Here is a 24,368-nt window from a genome sequence, read left to right as displayed (position 1 = left end):
AACAGTCTGTAGCCCTGTATTCCCAAAGGGGTCACAATTAATGTCCTCTTTCCCCATTAGTTCTGCCTAATCAGGCTCATTTGTGCAAACCTTTCCTTCTCTTTGACCTTTATATTTTTCTGTGTTTACGTTTATATTACACAGGCAACAAGATTTCTGGCACCATCCCAGGAATATTAACCCAAAATTTAACATTCATTATCATGAGCAAAGTTTTCTTTGCTCTTAAAACCATATCTTTTCCATTTTCACTTTCAGCCTAGCTCTTTTAGAGCCTCTCAGGCAATTGGACTAATTCTTCTGATGGTAACTTAAGACAGAACAGCAGTCATATGTCTGTGACTGTATACACAGATTGACAATATCATGTTCAAAGTTTGTTCAGAAATTGTAATTGCATTTGCCCTTCTGTGCACAGATTTCTATATTTCTTCCCAATTTATCCCTAAACCTGTTTTGGTTCCTGACTGCTATATTCCCTTCAGTCTGTAAAAAGCCTCCAGGCAGCCAAGCCATCAGCACTACATTAATTTCTTCCCCCAGGGCTGCTTTAGCAGTGCCATGAGACTTCTCAATGAGGCAGCTAAACCTGGCCATTTCCAGTGGATGATGTCTTTGAGCACATGGGCTTAATTTTCTTTCTCATAGTAAGCTACTCAAATCTGTATTTTCTTTTTTGTTAAGGCACTTTAAATAGTTCTATTTTCTATTAGAAAAACAAATTACAATAGTAAATATATTTTAACTAGTACGGAATAAGAAGAAAAATTAACCAGCGTAATGTCATTGACTAAAAATCCAGTGAAATGTATCTGTGGCTCTTCACTCCTACATCCCTATCTCTATTTATATATTACACTATGTAGTATGTGCACATCAGTTTGTGTAATACACAAATAAAAACATTTTTTCTTTAAGTATAGAAATCCAGTTCCAGCTTCACACAGCATATCAGCGAACTGTCCTTACAGTGACAATATTCTAGCTCTTCTTTGGTTTTTGCAGAGTTCAAAGATATCTTCCTGAACTTGAGAACTTTTTATAAACCTTCTCCTGCCAGTAGTCTTCTCATGGCCTCTTCTCCTCCCTGCTCTCATAAATCTGCACTGCTGCATCATGGAGCTCAGGGACACCCGTAGGGTTGGGAAGAGACTTCTTCCTCTCTCATTGAGCTGGTTTAGAGTTGATTTCCATTTCTCAAAGTGTTCATTTTGTACAGAGCTCTTTAGCATGCAGTGAAATCCCACTGACTTCACAGCCTTAAGGTGAAGCAGACGTGTAACCATTATGTCCGTCTCTCTCTAAATCTCTCTGCTACTCACATTACCATTGAAGCCAAATACTCTCTTGGCAAAGCAATAGTGGTTACTCCTCTGCTTTGTGATCTTCTGCAGAGTATATGTCTTCCTTTCTTCTTTAACATCATGGACACCTAAAAAGCCCTGTTAGATTTTTATTTCCATGATCTTTTTAATAGTGTTACATCCTAAGCTAATGGTACTATAGTACACACAAAGTGTACATTGCCCTTTATTTTAAGTTTAACAATCTGTAGTTAAAATTACTTCGGACGATACTGTTACAGCTGGGAAAAAGTTAATACAAAATCAGATTCTTGGAGGTATAATTAGATCTAAAACTATTTCATTATTATAATCATTAGGATTTAAAATTACAAACCAGGACTGGCTCAGGAGTTAAGTCCTATGAGCTAGAGAAAATTAGGCTGACTTGTACTCCAGTGTATAATGTCCACATTTTATTTTATACATACAGATTAACTAATAGTCTTACTAATAGCCCAGTTCTGGCTTTAAACTGCTGTAGCTCTGTTTATTAATTGGAGTTTTACTAGGTTTCACTGGCATGAGATCACAATTAGACTTCCCATCTTACTTTCTCTCAGTATATTATTTCGCCAGAAGTTACACAGCAGAAGCACGTCACTCTGGATGTCACAAACTAAATTATTTCCTGAGGGAAGAATTTTTTGTTTCAGTAAACCAAGTTCATAACTGAATCCATACAAGCAATAGAAGCCGCAGGTATGCATCAAGGACAGACTTTGGGTCCATTATCAGTCACAGTTATGGATTAATATTCCAGGAGTAAATCCAGATTATAGAGTGATTGCTGTTTCCTTAATTGACTGTGGTGACCTGGTATGAAGCCTCAAATTACAGTGGTAGGTTTCCAAAATGCATATGAATAGAATTACTGCCTGTGTGGGGCTGGTTGCTGAAGGGCTTGCAAGGGTGTAGTGTTTCATGTTAAATTAAACAGGAAATAATAGTAAAAATAATACATAATAAAATATTTTCTTTTCCAGAGTCACTTTTCTGTGAAGAAAGGAGCTGCTGCCTTGGGTATTGGTACAGATAGTGTGATTTTGATTAGATGTGATGAAAGGTAAGTAGGGATGCCAGATATGTCTCTTTTTATCAGAAGAGGATCATCAGGTGCTCAGCATAAAGACAGTGTATAGGATGCGGTCAACAGTTGGTATAATTCATTGTAGAACTGTCATCTTCACCAGCCTTGCACTGACCTACCCCACTTGAAGGAACTGGCTCTGCAAGTAGCTTCTTTACAAGTCAGGTTTTGGATCTCATCAAAAAAGTTGCCTTCCTCAGGGATTTCTGATACTTCTTTTTCTTTCATTCTGAAATGAAACAAAATGCCAAACTAGCAATCATTCCTTACATGTTCAGCTACGAAACCAGGAAGAACCATGTTTTGATCAAAATAGAGTGTTTAGAGACTCCCACATTTTGATCCATTAAAATGAGTTGAAGTGGGCCTTTTATAGGAGTAAAATATTGAAGGGCAAATGTAATTCTGTTAATTCATGCCCCCACCATCTTACTAGCTGGACAACAGTTCCTGTGTTGCCCTTGAAGGAGACACCCTTGTGATGGGATGTAGAAAGAAGAGTCTTGGCAGGATTGTGGCCAAGAGGAGGATGGTGGCCCATGGAAAGGAGTAGTGCAACAGGCACCTAACCTGCAGGTCTCACAGGCTCTACAAAATCAGTGGTAGATAACTTCTTGCTTAACTCACCCACTAAAAAGTTTTGATTCACTGTGAAAACCCATTTTGAGAAAACAAGGATATATTAACAAAATCAACATGTTATGATGAAGATTTTCAGTTTTAGGGAAAAACTTTCTATGAGACAAAAATTAATAGAATGCATCTTTATTGATTCTACTGAGAATATTTTCAATACAAAATGCTCTTACAGTGAATCCCAAATATCACTGTTATAAGGTACTGAATTATTTATGGGCTTAGCATAATGGAAGATTTTCCTGCTATCAAAATATTCTGCTCCCACATTAAAAGAAGAGCACCACCTAAGCAATTCACAGTGCTAAGCACGGCTCCTGCATATTGACTTATTTACCAACAAAATACTAAGCACACTGTGAAGAAGAATTAATGACAGCATGAACACAACCACACATCAAAATAAACATCCAGTTGTTTCTATTCACTAAAGACAGACATGGATCAACGAAGTGGTATCTTCCTTTTCTTCTTGTGCAAATTAGCGTGATAATTTTCTTTGAAGACCACAGTGTTTACCCTGCCCACCCTGAAGTAAACAGCAGGATTACTGCATGTCTCACAAAATCCTAACAGATGTCACCAGAACAAAGCAGGCTGCTAGCACAGGATACTGAGCTGGTGTGGTGGAGACAACCCTCCATGAAGATGTGGACCTGTGGGAGAGTGAAGGAGCATCATGACATCCTTTTGATGTTTCCACAAAATTTGCCTGGTTTTGCTCTATAGTGTAAATGTGTGACGAATTTTAAGCCAGAAAAATGTGCAGAAAATCATGTTCTTGCTCACACTGCAGACTGGACAACCATATATTTCTGTTGCCTTTTACTACCATGGAGACATACTGGTAGCAGTAGTGCATTAGCTGCAGCTTTGGGGTCATAGAATCATAGAATCACAGAATGGTTTGTGTTGGAAAGGACCTTAAGGTTATTTAGTTCCAACCCTGCTGCCATGCACAAGGACACCTCCCACTAGACCAGGTTGCTCAAGGCCACATCCAGCCTGGACTTGAACACTGCTAGGGATGGAGCATTTACCACTTCTCTGGGCAACCCATTCCAGTGCCTCACAACCCTCACAATAAAGAACTTCTTCCTTATATCCTATCTAAACTTCCCCTGTTTCGGTTTGAACCCGTTACTCCTTGTTCTGTCACTACAGTCCCTGATGAAGAGTCCCTATTCAGCACCCTTGTAGTCCCCCTTCAGATATTGTAAAGCTGGGAAGGGTCAAAACACTTCAGTCTGATGTGGCAGCAGTGAAGACTGTGTACACATGTGGGTGTACCTTGACACCAATTAATTCTGTTCTCAGCATCCTTTTGCTTCTGAAACTCTTCTGACTCACCGGGTAGCCCTCCTGCCTGTAGACATTTGCCATCTAACACATCACATGCAGCTCCCTGCCACATTGTCTGGGTAAGATTCATGAAAGGACAAACCTATTATTTTGCTGTGTATTTTAAGCGTTGCAGGTCATCTGAGCTCAGGTGATAACCCACGAAAATGCTGTGCAAGTAAGCAATGCTGTTGGCTAGCTTGCTAGATTTGGAGCCAAAGAGTGTTGTGTGCTGCAGCATGTGTTTGGACTGTACTCAAAGCCAACCTACTGCTTGTTCCTTGATAAAGCTTGGCGCTGATTGGACATCGTACTCATCTGACTATGAATTCCTGCACATACTCAATGTGACCAGGGGCTGAATAATCACTTATCTTGGTAAAAATATGGGCAATGGAGGGATCTGCCCAGCTCCTTGTTTTTCTATGCACAAGCTCAATCAATTAGAAACTGCTAAAAGACCAACATCTGTGTTTGGAGGAGGAACCCATTACCTTCCTTTGGCATGGGATTTGGTGGGGTTTTGTTTTTATTGGGATTTTTTTGTTTTGGTTTGGTTTTGGCTGGTTTTGTTCAGTTTTTAGTTTTTTTGTGGGGTTTTGGTTGGTTTTTTGTTTCATGTTTTTGTTTGTTTGTGCTTTATGGGGTTTTGTTTGTTTGATTTGTTTTTTGTTTGGGGTTTTTTATTCCTCTAATGATGCCAGAAACAGTTTTTAATGATAAAACAACTACTGCTTTTCTCTGAACATGTGGATGTAACTAACTGGGGGAAACTCACAGTGAGTTGAATATTCTTTAGACCTTCCTTGAATTTCTGCAAGAAAAAGTAGGGATTTTTAGGCTTTCAGAGCTTCTCTAAATGTCTATTATATTTTCAGAATATTTTCAGTTATTCTTTCAGTATTTTGAACAAGTGAAATACAGAATAGATTCTGCAGAAAACTCAGCAGTACAAACCTGTTATTTCTACCAAAATATTACTGCCTTACTATGAGCTGTGTAAGGATGAACACTTAGAAAAACTGCTAGTATCTTTTTACAAGAATTCTTCCTTTTTTTAAAAAAAATTCCATCCATCCAAATGTCATGAAAACACTTCAGGTTTTTTATACAAAATCAAAATGAAAACTAATGAGTTTGTTACTTTCCCTGAAACTACTATTTTGAGCTTTAGTACAGATTGCTCTTTTTTTATAGCAATAGGAAATCAAGGCTTAGTGAGCAAAAGAATCTGCACAAGTCTTTAAAAAAATAGTGTTAATCTAAATGGACAACATCCAAACCAGTGAAGATATTATTCCTCTAATATAAGCAGCTGTAATGTTTGTATTGCCATCAGGCACACTCTCTTCTTAGATAGTCTTGCTTGTGGCTAAAGCAAAGAAAATATTAACCTCAATATTCAGTATCAGCACTGTTCTGTCTTGCACCTAATCCATTTACAGGAGTTCATAAATTAGCCTTCAAGCCTTATACCACTGAGTCTGAATCTCAGGTAAATGTTTCATACTAAAGGTGTTGCAAATACAGTCAGTATAAAGAGCCTGACAGTGCATTTAATGCATCTGTACTGGTGGTTTCTTCTCCTATCCTGGTGCAAGCAAATGCAAGCATGTAATGCACCAAACTGTGGAATAGTTGCCTGAAACAGGTTCATCCCAGGGATGGAAACGCAGAGGTGACTGCTTACACCAGAACTGAGTTGCGCTGCTCAAGGCCATGCAGCTCAGCTGGTATTTTCTGTGCCTGCTGGAAGGGAGCCATGGGATTTGGCACCCAGTTAGCTTCCTGGGATAGTGGGCTGAGCCTCTCCTTAGGAGCCTGAAGCATATTCATAGGACTGTAGTTTCAGGAACAGGAGGTTCCATGGAGTAGCATCAGTCTTTAATGGGGGTGGCCACAGGATAACTTCTCTCAGTTACCATCACCATATTGATGCAAATTAGTTGACAAAATAATTAGGGTAGAAACTCAAACTAATGGACAGAATCTTTCAGTGCTCTTCAAAGCTGTATAACCCTTGGGGAAAAAAGTCACTTTGTTTCTATCTGGGCTTCCTATGAAGCGAAGAAGTAACAGCAAGAGCTGAATTCAAGATCAAATTATTAATACAACTCTCTCTTGCTCCAGAGGGAAAATGATCCCATCAGACCTTGAAAGAAGAATTCTTGAAGCCAAACAAAAAGTAAGTTTACTGGCTTTTCTGCTTCCAAAAGAGAAAAAATCAATCAAACAAACAAAACCAAGCATGAATGATACAGCTAGTTGTTTTGTTTTCCCTGGTAAAATAACACCGGCTTTCCCATTAACGTAGACTGGCAATTAGTAAGGGAAGCATTGCTGAAAAAATAGGTTTAGAGCTACTTTATAATCTCCACGAGTTATTTGGCTTTATTTAAATATGTTGTTCTGCATAACATCTTTCTTTTTTATATCAGCCTGTGACGCAGTTACACAGCTGACTGTTGACAAGACCAGAGTAATCATTTGAGGAATTTGTATATATTTTAACACATGGAAAGTATTGCTCATAGACTTACCAAATTAACAACACAAATATTCATTAAAAGCTCACTTTTTCTAAGAAAGGCAATACAGTAGACAAAAATTAAGGCAAAATTACCTGAGTGCCACTCAAACCTGCTGACAGTCACAGAAGGAAGTTTAGGCTTTTTTGATAGTTCAAACCCTAGTCTAAGCACTCCACCTTTGTTGCTCAGAGTACTGTTTCTGAAATCAGTATAAGTACAAATTAATTTAGAATGAAACACTGATATAAAAATGGCAGACCAAAGACATCATAGTGCAAGAGCAATGAGTGCTCCTCTGTGAGACACAGGCTTTAGCAGAGGGAATGCAAGAGATGGTCCCTGGTCCTTACAGAGACTGCTGTCTTCAAAAAGAGCTGTCTCCTGCCTCTGCACAAGGAATGGAGTTAGAGGTGAGCTCTACCCAGGCAAGGTGCTCCCACTGACAGGACTGGACCACCGTGTGTTCAGACGCTTGCTGGGATAGCTAATAATGCAGTCCAGCACGCAGTCCATCAGGGATACTTCTTGTACTAAGGTGCTTGGGTGAGGTTTGTTTTACACGACATCCTGAAGAGCAGACCTGTTTGTTTCAGGCGGGTGGTGTGGAGCAGAATTGTTCTTCTAAGCTCTTATCTGTCTCATGCATCCTAATAAATGAAGGATGCAGGTTTGGAGGTTTGCTGCCACCTTAAGGTAGAAATTATAGTACCACTAGCAGCTAAAGTAAGAGTAGACCAGTGTAATCGCAACAGGGATGTCCTCTAGGAGACACTTGTGGGCTCACTGTGGAGGCAGCACACAGGAGTTGGGGGTGCTGCAGACTGAGCAGGATGCAGCACTCTGACTTTGCCAAATGCCTCTGTGTTTTCTTGCAGGGCTTTGTTCCTTTTCTGGTGAGTGCCACAGCTGGGACAACAGTGTATGGGGCGTTTGATCCTCTCATAGCTATTGCAGACATCTGCAAGAAGTACAAAATCTGGATGCATGTGGATGTAAGTATCATTTTATGGGGGGGGGGGGTGGATTATAAGGCGAATTAGCATTAATTAATTAATTAATTAGCATTTTGGACAGTGTTAGCTTGTACAAAATCAGTTGTATTTGGTTTCTGTAATTAAGCCTAATATCCAAGCACTGACTTCCCACTCAGAAGTGCTCAGAGCAGGGGGACATTTTAGAAGCTGTGGCTGTGCAGTACTTTTAAGCAACTGGGACACTGAAGATGACCAAGCTTGAAGACTTTTGGCCTTCATCTTTACCTCTAAATGCTATTAGTACAAGAAATACATAAGAAACATACTGAGCACTGGCTCAATTTCTGCAGCAGCTGCAAAATAAATACATAAGAAAAGCCTACATTTGTCTAGAATAAAGTTTCACAAATTGCTGAACAGGTTAATGCAAATGCTAGAGAAATTTATCAGACTGGCTACTTAGCTTCATCTGAGCTCCTGCCAATAAATCTTTCTGGAGGATCATCTTTCAGCCCTCTAATGGCTTTTGTGTCATTTTTGCAAATTCTCTCCCAAAAAAGGCTTGGTGATTGAATTTCCATAGGGCTGAGCATCTTTCTCTTGGATTACTGTGTCAGCCAAAATCAGTCCAATTCAAAAGAAGAATTTGTATGTACTTTAAATTACTTTGAGTCATGCGAAAGGTCTGTTTGTCCCAGATCTTTGTGAGCAAAAGCAAATGAGTAAGGGGCAAGCGGTAAGCAGCAGAGGTCAGAAGAACGATGAAAACTCACCAAGCAGCTGAAATCCCAGTCTGGTTTGTTATCATCACTTTGTCACTAAAGGAGAAAAGGCAGCTCACCCCAGGGCAGCTCTGCAAGTCAGTAATTGTAGTGTGGGGAAGCCCAGTGTGTGTGTATCAGAGGAGGTGGTGAGGTAGGGAATAGCAGGACAATAAGGGTGGGCACTCAGATTATGGGCTATAAACTGCTGCTTCCAAGCTACTGGAAGAAAATTGTTAGCACAGTTAATGTCTCAGACCCATTTGCCTGGTCATTTTGGAACATGCACATCAGCAAGAAAAAGGAAAGGACTCCAAACTGATCTGAACGCACAGATGCCATAATGGAGAAAAGCAGAGCTCTCATTAAGATAATGTGTCTTGCCTTCTAGGGGGCATGGGGAGGCGGGCTCCTGATGTCAAGAAAACACAAATGGAAGTTAAATGGTGTTGAAAGGTATGATTTATTAATGTTAATTAAACACACTTATTAAGTGCATTTTAACTCACTTGTGATTACCATAGCAATGTCTATAAATAAAAACAAAAATCAATGTTATCTCCGAGATACAATATGAAGAAATTATGCAAACTGTCCTTCCAGCTGGAGTAGCATTGCTGAGTGGCTTTGTTCGGTGCTACAGTAGTGCAGGTACAGAGCTGTTTTATAGTAAAAACAGCAGACATTTCTTGTTTGCTTTTCTGTTCCTTGCAGCATCCATTTGTAAGCCCAAAGTGGTTTCTGCAACATTCTCTGATTCAGCATCCAGCATGAATTAGCAACTGCATCTCTCTAAAAAATTAGAAGTTTCATATGGTGAAGTCTTAAGCATAAAGGTGGATGCATGTGCAGTTTGGATAAGTGTCCTTGCAGTCACTGACCACTATTCTGGCATATCTGGAGAGAATACCCCCTCTCCAAGCTGTAAATTACATCTTCTCAGTAAATGTGTGCCTGGATATATACACGGTTGTAGTCATGAGCTCATGAACATGATATAGAATCATAGAATCATTTAGGTTGGAAAACACCTTTAAGATCAGAAAGTCCAACGTTAACTGCCACAGGTGAACAGAAATTATGACAGCCCAGTTCAGAGTCTGGAAGGACTTAGCTTAAACTTAAAACCAGCTGCTTATTCAGAGACTTTTAGTTAAGATGTAGAACTCTTTGCTATAGGATGTTAAGATTTAGGAGAAACAAAAAAAAAAAAGAAGAACATTCAGGAATTCTGTGAGCCACAAATAAGTGGGAGCTTGGAGAGTATTTAGAGAAAGCTTGTATGTGCTTGCCCTGTTTTGTATTCTTCCAAGGAACCTATTTAGGCCACTTGCTAGGGAGAGTATACAAGGCTAGATGGAGGCACTCTCACATTTGTGTATTTTCCAAAGCTCATGAAGTTTGAGAATTAATTACTACTCCCTTCTGCCTTTTTATCTCTAAATTGAACTGCTGTTCCTTGTCATTTAAAATAACAACTTCCTTATCCTATTTCTGAAGATTAGGAGGATACCTTGATAATTCAGTTCCTTGCTCATACATCTCACATGCAAAATTTGGAAAGCTGCCAATGGTTCTATGAATTTGATTTAATTAAAACTGCTTCTAACACTCAAAACTTACATATTGTGCATTAAAAGGACATCAGAATACCCAGCAAGTTAAAATATTTACCCAGCTGCCGATGAGGACAGAATCTGAGAACAAAAGTTTCCCTCCCAAATTGTGCAGATTCTGCTGGAATGAGAAGTTCAGGTTGAATCTGGATTGGAGGATTTTCCAGATAATATGCTTTAGATCCAGAATTCCACTGGATTTTATCTAGTGCTTTGATAGGCACCATCTCCATATGTTTGGCAATGAATTAATGAAATTTGTCATTTCCAGTGCTGTTCCTCTGCTTGATGGACACGGCTTGTTTCAGTTTGTCCAAGTCTCAAATGTGGATACCTTTAGAGCAAACTAACAAGAACAAGACTAACAACTTTTATGGACATTCCTGTTTCATGGTAGATATTCAAGTACAACCCAGTTATTACAGATGAGAATAGAAGAGAACTGGAGCTGGTACTCATGTTTGATAGGGAAGCAAGGTACAAGGAGAGATCATAAAATGGAATGCTCTGAGTACTCACATCCTTCTGGTAACAGGCAGTCCAGCAAAAACACTCCTATAAAAGGCAGGACAAGTTGCAGAACCATTCTTTCTGTGCTCTAGAGCCCCCACAGAGCAGATTTCAAGCTGTTCCAAGGCACCCTGAAGGAAGCACATTCCCTGGTTTGTGCAGCAGATAGGTCTGGCCACCATCAGGGGTTTCGGTCTGGTGTCCCTCTCCAAGAGTAACGAGCAGGCTATGACAGCTACCTGAGAAAAGCATGTCTGCAGCCAAATGAGTGATCCCATGCAGGCTCTGAGAAGCCTTCCTGGGGCTGCAGCTGGTCAGTGAATGCACCTCAGTCTGTTTTTAATGATGCTTGAGGACCAAATTCTGCCAGTCTTGAATCTCTCCTTCATCCATTTGAAATCTCTAAAGGAAAAAAATTTCTTCTTTATTTTCTGCTAGAGGGAAGGAATACCATTCAGAGGGACCGTGACACACTTGTGAGGTGGGTTGATGCCAACCTCATGAAGTTTAACCATAACAAGTGCAAGGTTCTACACCTGGGTCAGAGCAATCCCAGGCACAGCTACAGGCTGGGCAGAGAAGAGATTCAGAGCAGCCCTGTGGAGAAGGACTTGGGGGTGTTGGTTGATGAGAAAATGAGTCAGCTGCAGTGTGCGCTCACAGTCCAGAAAGCCAACCATATCCTGGGCTGCATCAAAAGGAGCATGACCAGCAGGTCGAAGGAGGTGATCCTGCCCCTCTACTCTGCTCTCGTGAGATCTCACTTGGAGTATTGTGTGCAGTTCTGGTGCCCCCAACATGAAAAGGACATGGAACTGTTGGAACAAGTCCAGAGGAGGACCACGAGGATGATTAGGGCACTGGAGCACCTCCCATATGAAGACAGGCTGAGAAAGTTGGGGCTGTTCAGCCTGGAGAAGAGAAGGCTGCATGGAGACCTCATAGCAGCCTTCCAGTATCTGAAGGGGGCCTACAGGGATGCTGGGGAGGGACTATTCATTAGGGACTGTAGTGATAGGACAAGGGGTAACGGGTTGAAACTTAAACAGCAGAGGTTTAGACTGGATATAAGGAAGAAATTCTTTACAGTGAGGGTGCTGAGGCACTGGAATGGGTTGCCCAGGGACGTTGTGAATGCTCCATCCCTGGCAGTGTTCAAGGCCAGGTTGGATGAAGCCTTGGGTGGCCTGCGTTAGTGTGAGGTGTCCCTGCCCATGGCAGGGGGGTTGGAACTAGATGATCTTGAGGTCCTTTCCAACCCTAACTATTCTATGATTCTATGATTCTGTGACCCACAGCCAGAAAATCACACAGGAACTTGATGCTCAGCTATTTAGTACCGAGCATGCTTTAATACATGAGATGCTTTAAAAAAAAACATCTGTAGATCCCTGCAGCTTTTTTTACTTCACTGTCTCAGTCAGCAATTTATGATGATTGAAGCCCAGAATAACTGATAACAAATGAAAAATGGTGGATTTTTATTTTACTTTTTCTTTTTCCTGTGTGTATTTGGATGTAATTGGGGAAATGAGTGACTTGAAGGTAAATCAAATGTTTTAGGCAGATAATTAACATCTGGTTGTTGTTGACAATCCTTTTACTTGAGAAAACCCATACCACTACTATTACCTAAAAGTCTTAAAAGAATTTCTGCCTGATTCTGCATTGGCACAGATAAAAATTAAACAGTAACATATCAAAGGAAATTCACAGACCTGGATGCATGTTCAGAATCATTAGCTTCGGTGTTGTAATCAGATGACTGACTCTGAGCTGATTAAAAGCTGCCAAGTACTCGAAGAGATGAGCCAAGTGGCCAGATGTTGCCTGTGGAAGATGATTCCCTACAGAGTTTGCACCAGGCACTTGCAGAGTTCCATTTAAATAGCAAAGAAGAAAACACAGAAGTGCTGCCCGTTGTCCATGTGAATTATGGAGTTGCTTGCTTTGAAGGAGTGGAACAATTTGGCAGGAAATTATAAAGATATGCATAAACCTACAGCTCTGTTTCCAAGTCCTACAAAGGAAAATACTGCCAGATTCTAACATGCTCACCTCTGTTCACATAAATGTTACCCGCAAGTGTATCCTGGATCCTTTAAGGTTTTTTTTGTACCAGTTGACTTATTCATACCAATTTATATGATCAAAACTCAAATCACTGCACCATATGAAATTTCATGTACTATGAATCCTTGACAGCCTGCCAAAGAGGATGCAAATGTATACATCTATCAGCTAATCATCATATATAATAATAGTAATTTAAAAACAGCAAGTCAAGCATAACACAAAATTAGAATAATAAACAACTGGACAATCTTCCATTCAGCCCTTGCCACAGTCCCTAATGTCTCTTCCCTAGGCTATATTGCAATAGCACCCTGTTTGTTCACAAGATCTAGGCTGACAGCTCATTTTTGAAATGAATGTGTCCTGAAGGGAGACAGGATCAGACTCTTCTGTGGAAGGGTGGATCAGTTCTATGTTTATTACTGTGGTAATTTTGGACCCAGTCCTCCCATTGTTTGAATTACCATAGCCAAGCTAAAATTAAGCAGCTCTGAAAGTTTACCATCAGCAGAGCAATGATAAAAATTACTTTGGGCCAGGTTTTCTGAGTTACACACAGACTTGGACACACAGAGAAGCATTTAAAGGCATTTTTTTAAATGCCTGTGTCAGCTACTTGTGAAAATCTTGCTGAAACTGGAACCAACAGGAAGGAATCTGCTCATTTGCCAGCTTCCTATCTGCATCTTTAATCAGCTGTGTGACTTTAGAAATTTCATCAGTCAAGTGGGTGTTTTCAGGAAGTTTGCCCAATGTTTCTAAAGTATAGGTGACTCCCCAAAAAGCTTAATACTGGTTAAGTTCTGTGAACAGAGCAATTACCCTGTGGTAAGTTGCCAAGATTGTCATCCAAAAACCAACTGATGTAGATTAGTTCCCTTATGAAGACATTGCTTTCCTAATAATCAGCCATGATTATTTTCAGTTTTGCTTGCTCAGAAAAAGGTGCACATTGTTTATTATTATTCTAATTATTTCTAAATGTCTCCATAGTTTCACTATCATAGTACAGTGTCTGAGTTTCATGTGGTTTACTGTCCCAGGGCCAATTCAGTGACCTGGAACCCTCACAAGATGATGGGCGTCCCACTGCAATGTTCAGCCCTGCTAGTAAGAGAAGAGGTATGTCCCAGTATACTTGCTTCTCTGATCTTTTCTGACTTTTTGCTTCTAAATATCCTGGATGTTTTTCTTCATAACTTTGCCATAGCTAATACTAGCTAATGTAAGGAGGTTTATGAGAGAAACTGTGAAATAGACCTCTAGTGCTCAGGCTGTGACTGCAAAAGGAATTAAAGCAGCTGTGTACCAGAAATAATAGACCTAATCCATGGCAAAATCTTTATAGAGTTTTGTGGCTTTCCATTCAAAATGTCCATAGTTAAATACTGAGTGCATAACTGTGTAACCCCACTAGTTGCTGTGCAACATAAAATGTAACTGTAGGCAAATTCAAGTCCTCTTGGGGTGAATGGTATGGCATGTGTGCAGAACATTTGGTTCAGTATCTAGGTATCATTACACTTTCTAGACTTTTATGATAGATATTTCCATCCAGCTCTGATCCAGATATCCACTCTGGGGCATGTGGAAGTAAAAATGGAACACTAAGAATATAAAGTAGACATTTCATTTAGTACTAGAATTCAAATTAGCCTCCAAGCTTGTAATTCTCATATAACCATCAGTTACTGGGACAGCTGCTATACAACCATCACTTACTAGACCGGCTATCAAAAAGCTGGTTGCTTTTTTTGCTAACAGCTGTACAACAGATTGTACACAAAGTGATTGCACTTAGGAAGAAAGAAGCTGGCTTTTATTTGCCCTCTGGGTCAGTTCCCTGAGACAAATCCTGCCTGGCTGAAGTAAGTACCATCCTTGACCTCTAGTGAGAACACATGGCTCAGATTAGGGGAAACTCTTTTTTTTTTTTGCTCTTATTTTGCTATCTCAGTTTTGAGTTACACGTAAAGATTAGACTTGATGATAAACAGCCATATTGTGATTCTTCTTGGACTGGAAATTGCAGTTTTAGGCAACAGCCCTAAGGTGTACTTTAAACTTGGTTAAGGACTTAACTAGAGCCAGAATATGGCTCCCTGCATTTCACTTAAAAAGATAAAAAGGAACCGTCTTGCTTTTCTGTGCCAGGTGTCTTCACCTTGTTGGCTTCTGGCCCTCCCACAAAGCTGCCTCTCAGAATGGTGTCCTGAAACCCAGAAATAGCTCTAGCTGGTTGTTTAAAGTCCATATGCTCTTCAGTCTGTCCAAAGCTTTCTATACCACTTAAGCATCTAATCTGCAGCTGAGGGCTTTGCAGAAAAGAGCTGTGCCTACAGAGAAAGGAAACAATGAAAATCAGAATTTCAGAGCCCAAAGCAATTGGAAAAGTAGTGTAATACTACTTAGTCACCAAATAGGCTTTGTCTGACTCAACTAGAAAAGATGCCTTCTGAGGAAAGGAGGAAAAGAATAAAGGCAACATCCAAAAGTAAACTAATGTGTAATGACATTAAGAAGCACCATGTCCAGCTTCTTAATAACAAAATGTCTGTGTTACACATTACCAAAATGTCCTGGTCCCTGAATGGGATGTGACAAACTTAGTCCAATACTGACCAACTAAGTCTGCTTTTGTCACTTTTTTTTTGGTTTTCCTTTTGCACTTGGACACATATTCCACTGCATTTGGTTGTTTGTGATTTCCTGCCCAAAGCAACCCTCAAAACAGTAGTCACATCTGTGCCAAAATCATGTTTTTGTGTCTTTGTTTCTACAAGGGATTGATGCAGAGTTGCAATCAAATGCATGCTTCCTACCTCTTTCAACAAGACAAGCACTATGACCTGTCTTATGACACTGGAGACAAGGCTTTGCAGTGTGGACGGCATGTCGATGTCTTCAAGCTGTGGTTGATGTGGAGAGCAAAGGTAGGACTGTCTGCAGTATATTTGTTTGCATTAAAATAATGCACACCAGATACAGGGGTTTTTTCTGCAATCACCATTTTAGAAAATATCTGACCTGAATCTCCCGTATATAACATGAAAGAAAGAACATTATTATTTTCTGGGATTTCACTTTTAACGATTTAGCTTCAAAGCAGCACACAGGATTTTGAAACTTGAACTCTGTGGCTTTGCACAGCATTTGCTTTGTGTAACTATAAGAGTCTGACAACATAAATCATATATCTAGGAATGTTGCTATGAAAATTTCTGGAAATAAAAGGATTTTTTAACAACACTCAGAAATTAGACATGGCAAATCAAGACTGGGATACCCAGTTTCAGAGCATGCAGAAGGTACAAAGTCATTGAAGGAGTGGAGGAAAACTCATCAAAATCTGTTCTCTGAGAAATCTGATTGATTCATCTGTATTTGTAGCATGTTGCTAAGTTCTTCCATGTATTTATCCAGTCTGTTATGTCAAGTTGTCTCAAGTTTTTTCAGAGGAGATGACATCACTGTTTAAATTTCCAGAAAGCCTAAAAGATCCTCATGTGCTTCATTAAAACTCTGAAAGCAGTTCTGAGGCAGACATCAAATGTCACTGGAGGTGTGGGAGTCTGTAAAGGAGGGTGGAAGTTTCTGTGGTCTCAGTAACTGTTGTGCTAACTGGTGTCTCCAGAGAGGCAGGCAGTTTTAGCCACATGTCTCTCTTTTACCCCAAGCCTTTCTCCTGGGGCTATGCTAGCTCTACCCTGTTTTGAAATCTCAATACACAGGGATAATGACATGGCCTTTTAAGTCATTTCTGCACTGGCAGAACAGATTTAGCAGGGACATGCATCTATTATTCAGGCATTTCTTCTTCTAAACCCTGAGTTTTCAGTATGCCTTGTACTGCTTTTTCTCTTCTCACACCCTGCTTTTAATATTAATGATATGAAATAGGATGTGTGTTTCTTAAATGGTTTGTGTATTCCAGCTGTTTATTCTCCTTCCTGCCTCATGAAGCTGGAGCCTTTCTTTGTGGCATCACAGCTTGTGATTGCAGGAACAATTATGATGTCACAGGGAAAGGATTATGGACTTCCGCCAAGGATGAAAACCCAAGATTTGCTGCAGCTCTTGAAACCACAGCCTCTGAGTTTATTAGAAGAGAGACAAAACATTACAGAGGCAGGGCAGTATCTAAAGGAAATGTGCATTTTCAGAGGCATCAGGCCAGGCTGTAAAAGCCCATGGCCCATTCTGCATTTAACTGAAAAGAAAAATTATTCTTGAAAAGCCCCCAGCACATCACCCCTGGAAGATTAAAATCCCTTACTCTCAAAATAGCAGGAGGCTCTCCATGTCTGAAACTCAGCACCTCTAGACATGCTCTTCTGTGCCATCCAGGCTATACAAAACTGTGCTCAGGCTCTCTGCAAAATCTACCAAGGATGCCCTTCATTGAAAGTGTCACTAATATTTTGTGGAGAACCAAGCTAGTACCTGGTGCTTGTTTTGTAGACGTGGCTATAGAGAAGTCAGTGGCAAGAGCTAGAGACAAAAGAGCTCTGCTTAGCAAAGTCCTTCATCTCACAGGATCATATCCTTCATCTGTCCCAGGGAGACTGATAAGTGACTTGTCTGATGCTTTGTCAAGTGCTGCATGGTTCTTTCACTCTTCTGGTTTACAGAACATTTATGCAGTTTTGTTTTCTCCCTCTCTTTCTAAAGGGAACCACAGGATTTGAAGCACAAATTGATAAGTGCTTGGAACTTGCTGAATACCTATACAATAAAATAAAGAACAGAGAAGGGTATGAAATGGTGTTTGATGGAAAGGTATGTATTGTAACTTCTTTTTGCCATCTGGGCAACAGCACTTGCCTTAGCCAACCTATTGGGATGTTACCAACACCTCAAACCAAACAGTTTATGACAAAAAGCAGTGTCCCTTGTAACAAATCCCACCATTTCCACATCTCTCTGCCTTGTGTGATCCAGGGACAAGGGATTTGAGGCATCTGTGCACACATTTTCAGTTTGCTCAGTTTCACCCTGGCATCTCAGGCTGACACAGCACACACACAATTGGAACCAGCTCTTAAGTAATGAATAGAAGTTGCAGTTCGTAATAGCAGAGTCTGTTATGAGTGGGGGTTACAGTGCCTCACACAACTCTGAAAGGACAGTTGTGCAAAGTGCTTTTATCAGCATGCTCCAGTGGGCAGTCACAGGAGACCTGCAGGGACGTGGGCTGACCTGTAGGGACCATTTGCACAGCAGTCCCTGCTGTGATGGGATGCAGTGGAGTTGCTAGTGTTGCTCAGAAGCCTGGCTGGCTCATGTGGCAGAGGTGATGCCACCATGGAGAGTGTAAACATCTCTAGGCATGTTTTTAATGTAGGGTGGGAAGCTGAGATGGGACCGTAGGTGCCAGGTACTCAGCTGGAGCACAGTGTTCAGGGCAAGGTAGAGCAGCCTGGATTGAGTGGCTGTACCTGTGAACTGCATCAGACTGGTATTTGGCCATCTCTTTGTGGGCAGCCCTCTCTGGATGGGGTCAGGCTGGTGAAGGCCTGTTACAAAGTTAACTGGTGTTTCGCCTGTAAAACAGAAAAAAGAAGGTCTAATTTTAGCTTTTTTCCTTATACTTGTGATAGCTTTTGCTCTCTGTACTTGCTCTGGAAGGTTTTGTCAGCCAGAACATTGCTCCCTGGTAGTGATCACTTAGTGCATGCCCAAGTGCTCTGTAGCACAAGGATAAAGTCACTAGATTTCTTCAAGCAGAGATCACAGTCTCATACCTGTATGCCTCTATGTGATTCATTTCCCCTGCCTCACACATCATCAGTGAATTTGGTCCACTGGGTCTAATGATGAGTAAAGGAGCTGGCAGCAGAGAACAGCAACAGAGGTTGCTGTAATTCATACATTTAGCATCCAGCAAAGAGGAACAAAGCAAGGCAAGCAACTGCTGGGACATTACAACAATACACAAAATGTCAGCTAGGTTTTACGTCTTTCTACTTGGTGCTCCCATGCAAGTTAAATTAGCTAAGATGCTGTGGTGCATGCATATTAATAGCGCAGCTAGCTGAATCAAACTGAGAAGTAATAAATTTTATTAAATGTAAGACAGTCTTAGACTTGTCTCTTGCACCACCTGTGGCTCCTATTTACAGGACCACATTCTGTATTTTTTTCTCATGTAATAACAGCAAATGACACAGTCCTTACCTCTAAATGAGACTCTAGCCTTAGCTGCACAATCTCTTCCACCTCTGGAGGACACAGCACCTACAAAAACTAGATGCCTCTCAGTAGGGCATAAATGCATTTGCTCAGCAGGATGATCTGTTTCTGCATCTGACACCCTGGGAATAAATTGCCTAAAATTATTTTTTCTGCATTAATAATGATGATGACTCTCAATGGACCACAGTAATGAAAACCATTGACTGCTGTCAACAGCATGATGTATGAGAGGGAGAGAAGGCATGAACTTAATTGCAATTGAGATATTATGACCATTTCTTTCAGCGTAAACCATTATTATTCTGTATTTAGCCTCAGCACACCAATGTCTGTTTCTGGTACATACCTCCCAGCTTGCGCGGTATGGAAGACAACGAAGAAAAAATGAGCCGCCTTATGAAGGTAAGCAGCATCCTCCACAACATCATGCAGGGAACAGTGAAAGCCTTGAAGACAGGCAGCCCCTGAAATGATCTCCCAGGACACAGGGCAAGGTCACCTCACGATATTCTGACAAATGATACCTCCATGGTCATTTTACTGCAGGTTAGCCTGGCCCCACCTTACTCTGTTCTCAAAGTTTGTATTCCCAGGTTTGCTTCATCTGTAGAGCACTTACTTGCTGTGTATGTATTTACTGAAGTTACTGTGAACTGTGGTCACTAAACTCAACAAATGCAACAAGAGCTTAGTAATACTATGACAATCTCACATATGAAAAGAAGATGGAAAGTTACTGTAACAGTGTTTTCAGCACTAGGAAAAAAAGAGCCACTGTGTCCCTGTCAGCAATATTGAGAAAGTAGGAGAGTAAATTCCCCAGTGATTTTAAGAGCAGGGCAAAGAAACAGGATAAACAAAATGTCTTTTCAGTGAGACATTTATTCCATAACAGAGTTTAACATTTTCATCTATATTGGACATATTTTCATTTAAACTACTTCTTGTAGCTCTGTGTTTTGTTGTAATAATAATATTGATGATGGTAATAATGAAAATAATGATACTAAGCATCATCAGAATCCCCTGCTTTTTTGTTACACTGCAGGTGGCACCAGTGATAAAAGCCAGGATGATGGAGTATGGCACAACCATGGTGAGCTATCAGCCCCTGGGAGACAAAGTAAACTTCTTCCGTATGGTCATCTCAAACCCTGCAGCAACTCACCAAGACATTGATTTCCTGATTGATGAAATAGAACGCCTGGGACAAGATTTGTAATAATTGGGTGTGAAAGTCTGTTCCTGGACCTCCAAGTAGACAATTAAGTTGTCACAAACTGTGCGAATGTATTTGTAGTTTGTTCCAAAGTAAATCTATTTCTATATTGTGGCGTTGGAGTAGAGTACAGTTTAAAATCAAGAAACATGGCTCCTTTAAAGTCCTTTCCTGAATTTTAGGAAGCCTCCTTATAATTAGCTACAAAAAAAAAAAACTGCATTGAAACAAATAAGGAAGAACAGAAGATACTGAAAATTTTTCCCCCAATTTTAACACAGCAACTACTTTAAATTAAAAGCAATTGGACTGAATGATGTAAATTTGCCCGAAATGATGACAAAATTACATTGAGGGAAGTGGGAGGGCACAGTGAGAAGCAGAGTATAAAAGCTGTGTGTTTAAAAGTGACAATGTTTTGCCTTTTTCGTAGTAGTAGAACAGAATTTCTAATTTACCTAAAGCAGCATTTCAAATGTATTTAAATAGGTATAGTTTTACAAAAGGAAATATATATATATATAAAAATCCTATTTTGTAAACTATATATTTTTATTTTATATGGGTTATAAAACTGTGAGGACAGAAACTGAAAATTAACTAGGATCCTTTTTCTTTTGATTGAGGTGCCTCAAATATTTATTACTGTTTGTTTTAAAATATAAGCCCACATACTACGTTCTTAAGAGGTACCAATACCTCATTTCTTCATATCATATGAATTGTACATCTCCAGGGTTGATTACTGAAAATCCTCAAGAGTACTGCAGCTCTTAATACCACTTAATAAGATCAGTTACAGTACAATAATAGGATGCTATTATTCTTACTTATGTTTCCCACTTGGCCTAACAAGCAGACACAATCAATATACAGTGCTAACCAAGACTGAAATAAGGTTGTATTTGGATGGTTTCTGTGTCCTGTAATAAAAAATCCAATCCAGAAAAAAGTCACATGTTTGAATTAATGCTCACCTCATAGCCCTTTATGCTATGAGCAGCCCAAAATGGCATTGAAAATTAAAATTGGCTGAAATTCTTACTAAAAAAAATGGATTCTTACTAATGAAACCTCACAGCTGCATTAAGAAAGTAAAGGCTTCTTACAGATGTACAGGTCTGCAAGACAAGGCCTAAATTAAATGTAACTAATCTGAGTGACAGGGATGGGGTTTAAGTAACAAGCTGCTTTGTCAGAGGTCTTTCCCAGTGCTGGACTCCATCCTTGTCTGCAACAAGTTTTGAAAGTGCAGAAAAAAATGACATAAGGCTACATCTGCCTAAAACAGCCCATGAGGAGCCTTGCAGCCTTTTTAGAAACCATGGGCACAGCTACTGAAGAATTCATGTGCTGCATCATTCTTTAATATTAGAGGTGTCTCTGGCATGAAAACTGAAATTTATCCTCTTTAACATCTGGGAGTGTTGGTAAGAGTTCTGCAGCTCAGGCCTGTCTACTTATAACCCTACTAAAGTTTTGGTTTCAGCTTTGCCTGAACTTTTGTTTGTAAAGCAATATTGGTTTGCTGTCTCTAAAATATTTTAAGACAAAAAAAGAAAAAAAAATAAAGAAGTGCAGTGTGGTTTTAATTTAATTTAAAATAGATAAGTGGAGTATTGAGTCAATGTAATATCAAGAGGACATGAAGTAAGAGGAAATAAATTGTGTCTGTAATTGTGTTGCCTTTATTATATTGATAGTACTGTTTTGTCACCTCAGATTGAGGCTGTGCACTTTAGATTTAAACTGTACAATGTTGCAAATCAACATGTGTTGCTGTATAAGCTTGTACAATATATTATTGATATGTCATTATTTGTGTGGTAGTAGTATTGACTCTTGATATTGTAACAACTGCATTCACGCTGGTCCCTTTACTGTATCTTTGCTTGGTATTAACCCCTCCTCCTCAGCTTGTGGGTAGACCTTGCTTTGGTGGACTTCCATTGCTACCTGCGATGCCTAGTGTTGCAAGTCAGGCTCTAGAGGAGATACCAGTTCCATGAGGGAGGCCTTTTATGTGACCTTTGCTAAATGTGTCAAAATCAGCAGACTAATCACTGAAATTCTTAGAGCCACAAATTAGATTCCTTTTTTCTTGCTGAGAAAAAGGCAAGCAAAGAGCTTAAAAAGTAAAACTAGTACAGGGACAGTAATGAAGTGATCAGTAGCCTGGTTACATCTTGCATGTGCAATTCCATTTTAAAGTGCTAAGTGCAAATAACATTTATTATCTGTATGTGCCAATCCGAGATTTACATTCTGTGTTCCAAGAGAACCAGCACTTTTTTTTCCACCTTACTGTATTTACTGCAGCCAGGAAAGAGCGGTATAGCAATCTGTTCTTGTGTTTGACCAAAATATCTTATCTGTGGTGTTGATCTAAATCCAAATAAAAATGTAAAACATGACTCTGGGTCTTTTCATTAGCAGCACTGAGGGGCACTTTGAGCATTTATCACTTGTGCCATTTCAGAGCAAGGCCCCAATAAAGAGAATGTTTAGTTGTAACTTTCTATGGCTCCTGTTGAATTTTTTCATGGCGAGATGCATTCTGCTAACTATTGTAACATAAAAAAAATCAATTCCATCACCAGACCCTTTTTGAGGCAATGTTCAGCACCAGCTTACAAGTGTAAATCTGCCATCTGGTATTCATTTACCTTATCTGTACAGACAGATTTAGTTGCTTTATTCTCCTCAGACAGGCTCAACAATTTTTTGTGTTTTGTTTTGTCTTTTTATTCCACAAGCACTTATCCTCAAATTAACCATAGGCTCTAAACAGCCTCTGGCACAGCAGTGAAAGCAGTCAGGGCACTTTTCAGAGCAACACAGACTAGATGATGGCAGCAATTTAAAAAGGCCATGAAGTAAAAAAGACAAAACAGCTGATATAGAAATAAAGGTTTTAATCCTCATGTCTCCCCTGGTCCAGGGCCTCATTCCTCCAAAATCTGTCACCTGTCTACTGTATTTTCCTTCCACCGTTTTAAGTGCTACCAAGCATGATGCCAGCAGCAGAGAAAGAAAACAAAATGATGCCATTGGAGCAGCAGTGGTCAGAAAGCTTATGCCTGAAATGAGATTTTCTGTATCATTTCTTTAAGTCTGCAGCAGAATTGGAGCTGAATGCCTATGCTGAGTACCCGCACAGAGCTCATCTAGGAGCTCTGGAAGGAATTGCAGAAAGGGAGAAGATGTGGGGATTAAGATGCTATCCAACCCCAATAAAGATCTTTGTTTGCCACTGGGAAAGGGACCACTGGTTAAGTATTTTGCAGTACTAGCCCTATGGGAGTGCATGAAGCTTGGCCTTTGCTGTAAACCTGCTGCACCCAGAGCTGCATGAAGGAATGGATTTGCTCAACTGAGTTGAGTACATGGTCCTGACTGTGCTCAAAGAAGGCAAAATAAAATTCCCAAGCTAGAGGAAGTTTGCACAGCAGCCCAAGTGTCTGCTTTTCACAAAGGCTGGCTCCTTTGGCATTGTTCTAGGAGAACGAAAGCTCTGGTTGCTTTCTCTGCTCCTTACCACAAAACCCCCCAAAAACACCCTGCACAGGGGGAGTTGTGAATCTAGAGGAGATGACATCATTTGTTGCAACAGCATACCAGCATGGCAATCTCACGTTCTTTCCTTTGTCATGGTCCAAGCTAACCCCATGAGAAGCACCGTATCAATGGATAACCCTATCCTCAGGCTGGTCTGCTCCAAAACAAGGCAGAGTGCTATGGAAGACCCACACAGGGAGGTCTCAAAACCTGTCTGGAGCCATCCCAACTGACCACAATCCACTAACTGTGGTTAGTGTTCTTGATAAACTGTTTCATATTTAACTTCTTATATCTGGATTTAATAAAATATGTTTTAATAAAGCTTAGATAAACCAAGTTCTATAAAGCAGAGAATGGCTGAATGAGCAAAAGTAATAGTGCCTGTACATGGCTTTGTGGAGCTCTGACATACTGTTATATGGTATCCTCTGTGATATCACTCAGTGGTGCATAATTTCATCCAGAGACACACTCCTCCCACTACTGAAGACATCCATTCTTACCTAAATGGATGC

At 40.1% G+C, this 24,368-nt stretch overlaps 1 protein-coding gene across 2 annotated transcripts in view; it reads left to right on the top strand.

The window, feature by feature from the left end:
• GAD2 (glutamate decarboxylase 2) overlaps positions 1–22,806 on the top strand; it is a 41,012-nt gene extending 18,206 nt beyond the window's left edge. The window contains exons 8-16 of one of the 2 annotated variants that reach the window (XM_034065292.1): positions 2,330–2,409; positions 6,541–6,595; positions 7,817–7,933; positions 9,068–9,132; positions 13,922–14,000; positions 15,662–15,811; positions 17,550–17,657; positions 19,386–19,475; positions 20,122–22,806. In XM_034065292.1, coding sequence (XP_033921183.1) covers positions 2,330–2,409; positions 6,541–6,595; positions 7,817–7,933; positions 9,068–9,132; positions 13,922–14,000; positions 15,662–15,811; positions 17,550–17,657; positions 19,386–19,475; positions 20,122–20,295 — 918 coding nt within the window. In that variant the 3' untranslated portion in view covers positions 20,296–22,806. Of the gene's footprint in view, positions 1–2,329; positions 2,410–4,422; positions 4,491–6,540; positions 6,596–7,816; positions 7,934–9,067; positions 9,133–13,921; positions 14,001–15,661; positions 15,812–17,549; positions 17,658–19,385; positions 19,476–20,121 lie in introns of those variants that run through there. The other variant, XM_031052518.2, reaches the window with a different exon arrangement.
• The last annotated feature ends 1,562 nt before the right edge of the window (positions 22,807–24,368 follow it).

This window comes from Melopsittacus undulatus, chromosome 1, assembly GCF_012275295.1.
Source record: "Melopsittacus undulatus isolate bMelUnd1 chromosome 1, bMelUnd1.mat.Z, whole genome shotgun sequence".
NCBI classification, from domain to species: domain Eukaryota; kingdom Metazoa; phylum Chordata; class Aves; order Psittaciformes; family Psittaculidae; genus Melopsittacus; species Melopsittacus undulatus.
This window is presented reverse-complemented; position numbering and strand designations above follow the sequence as displayed.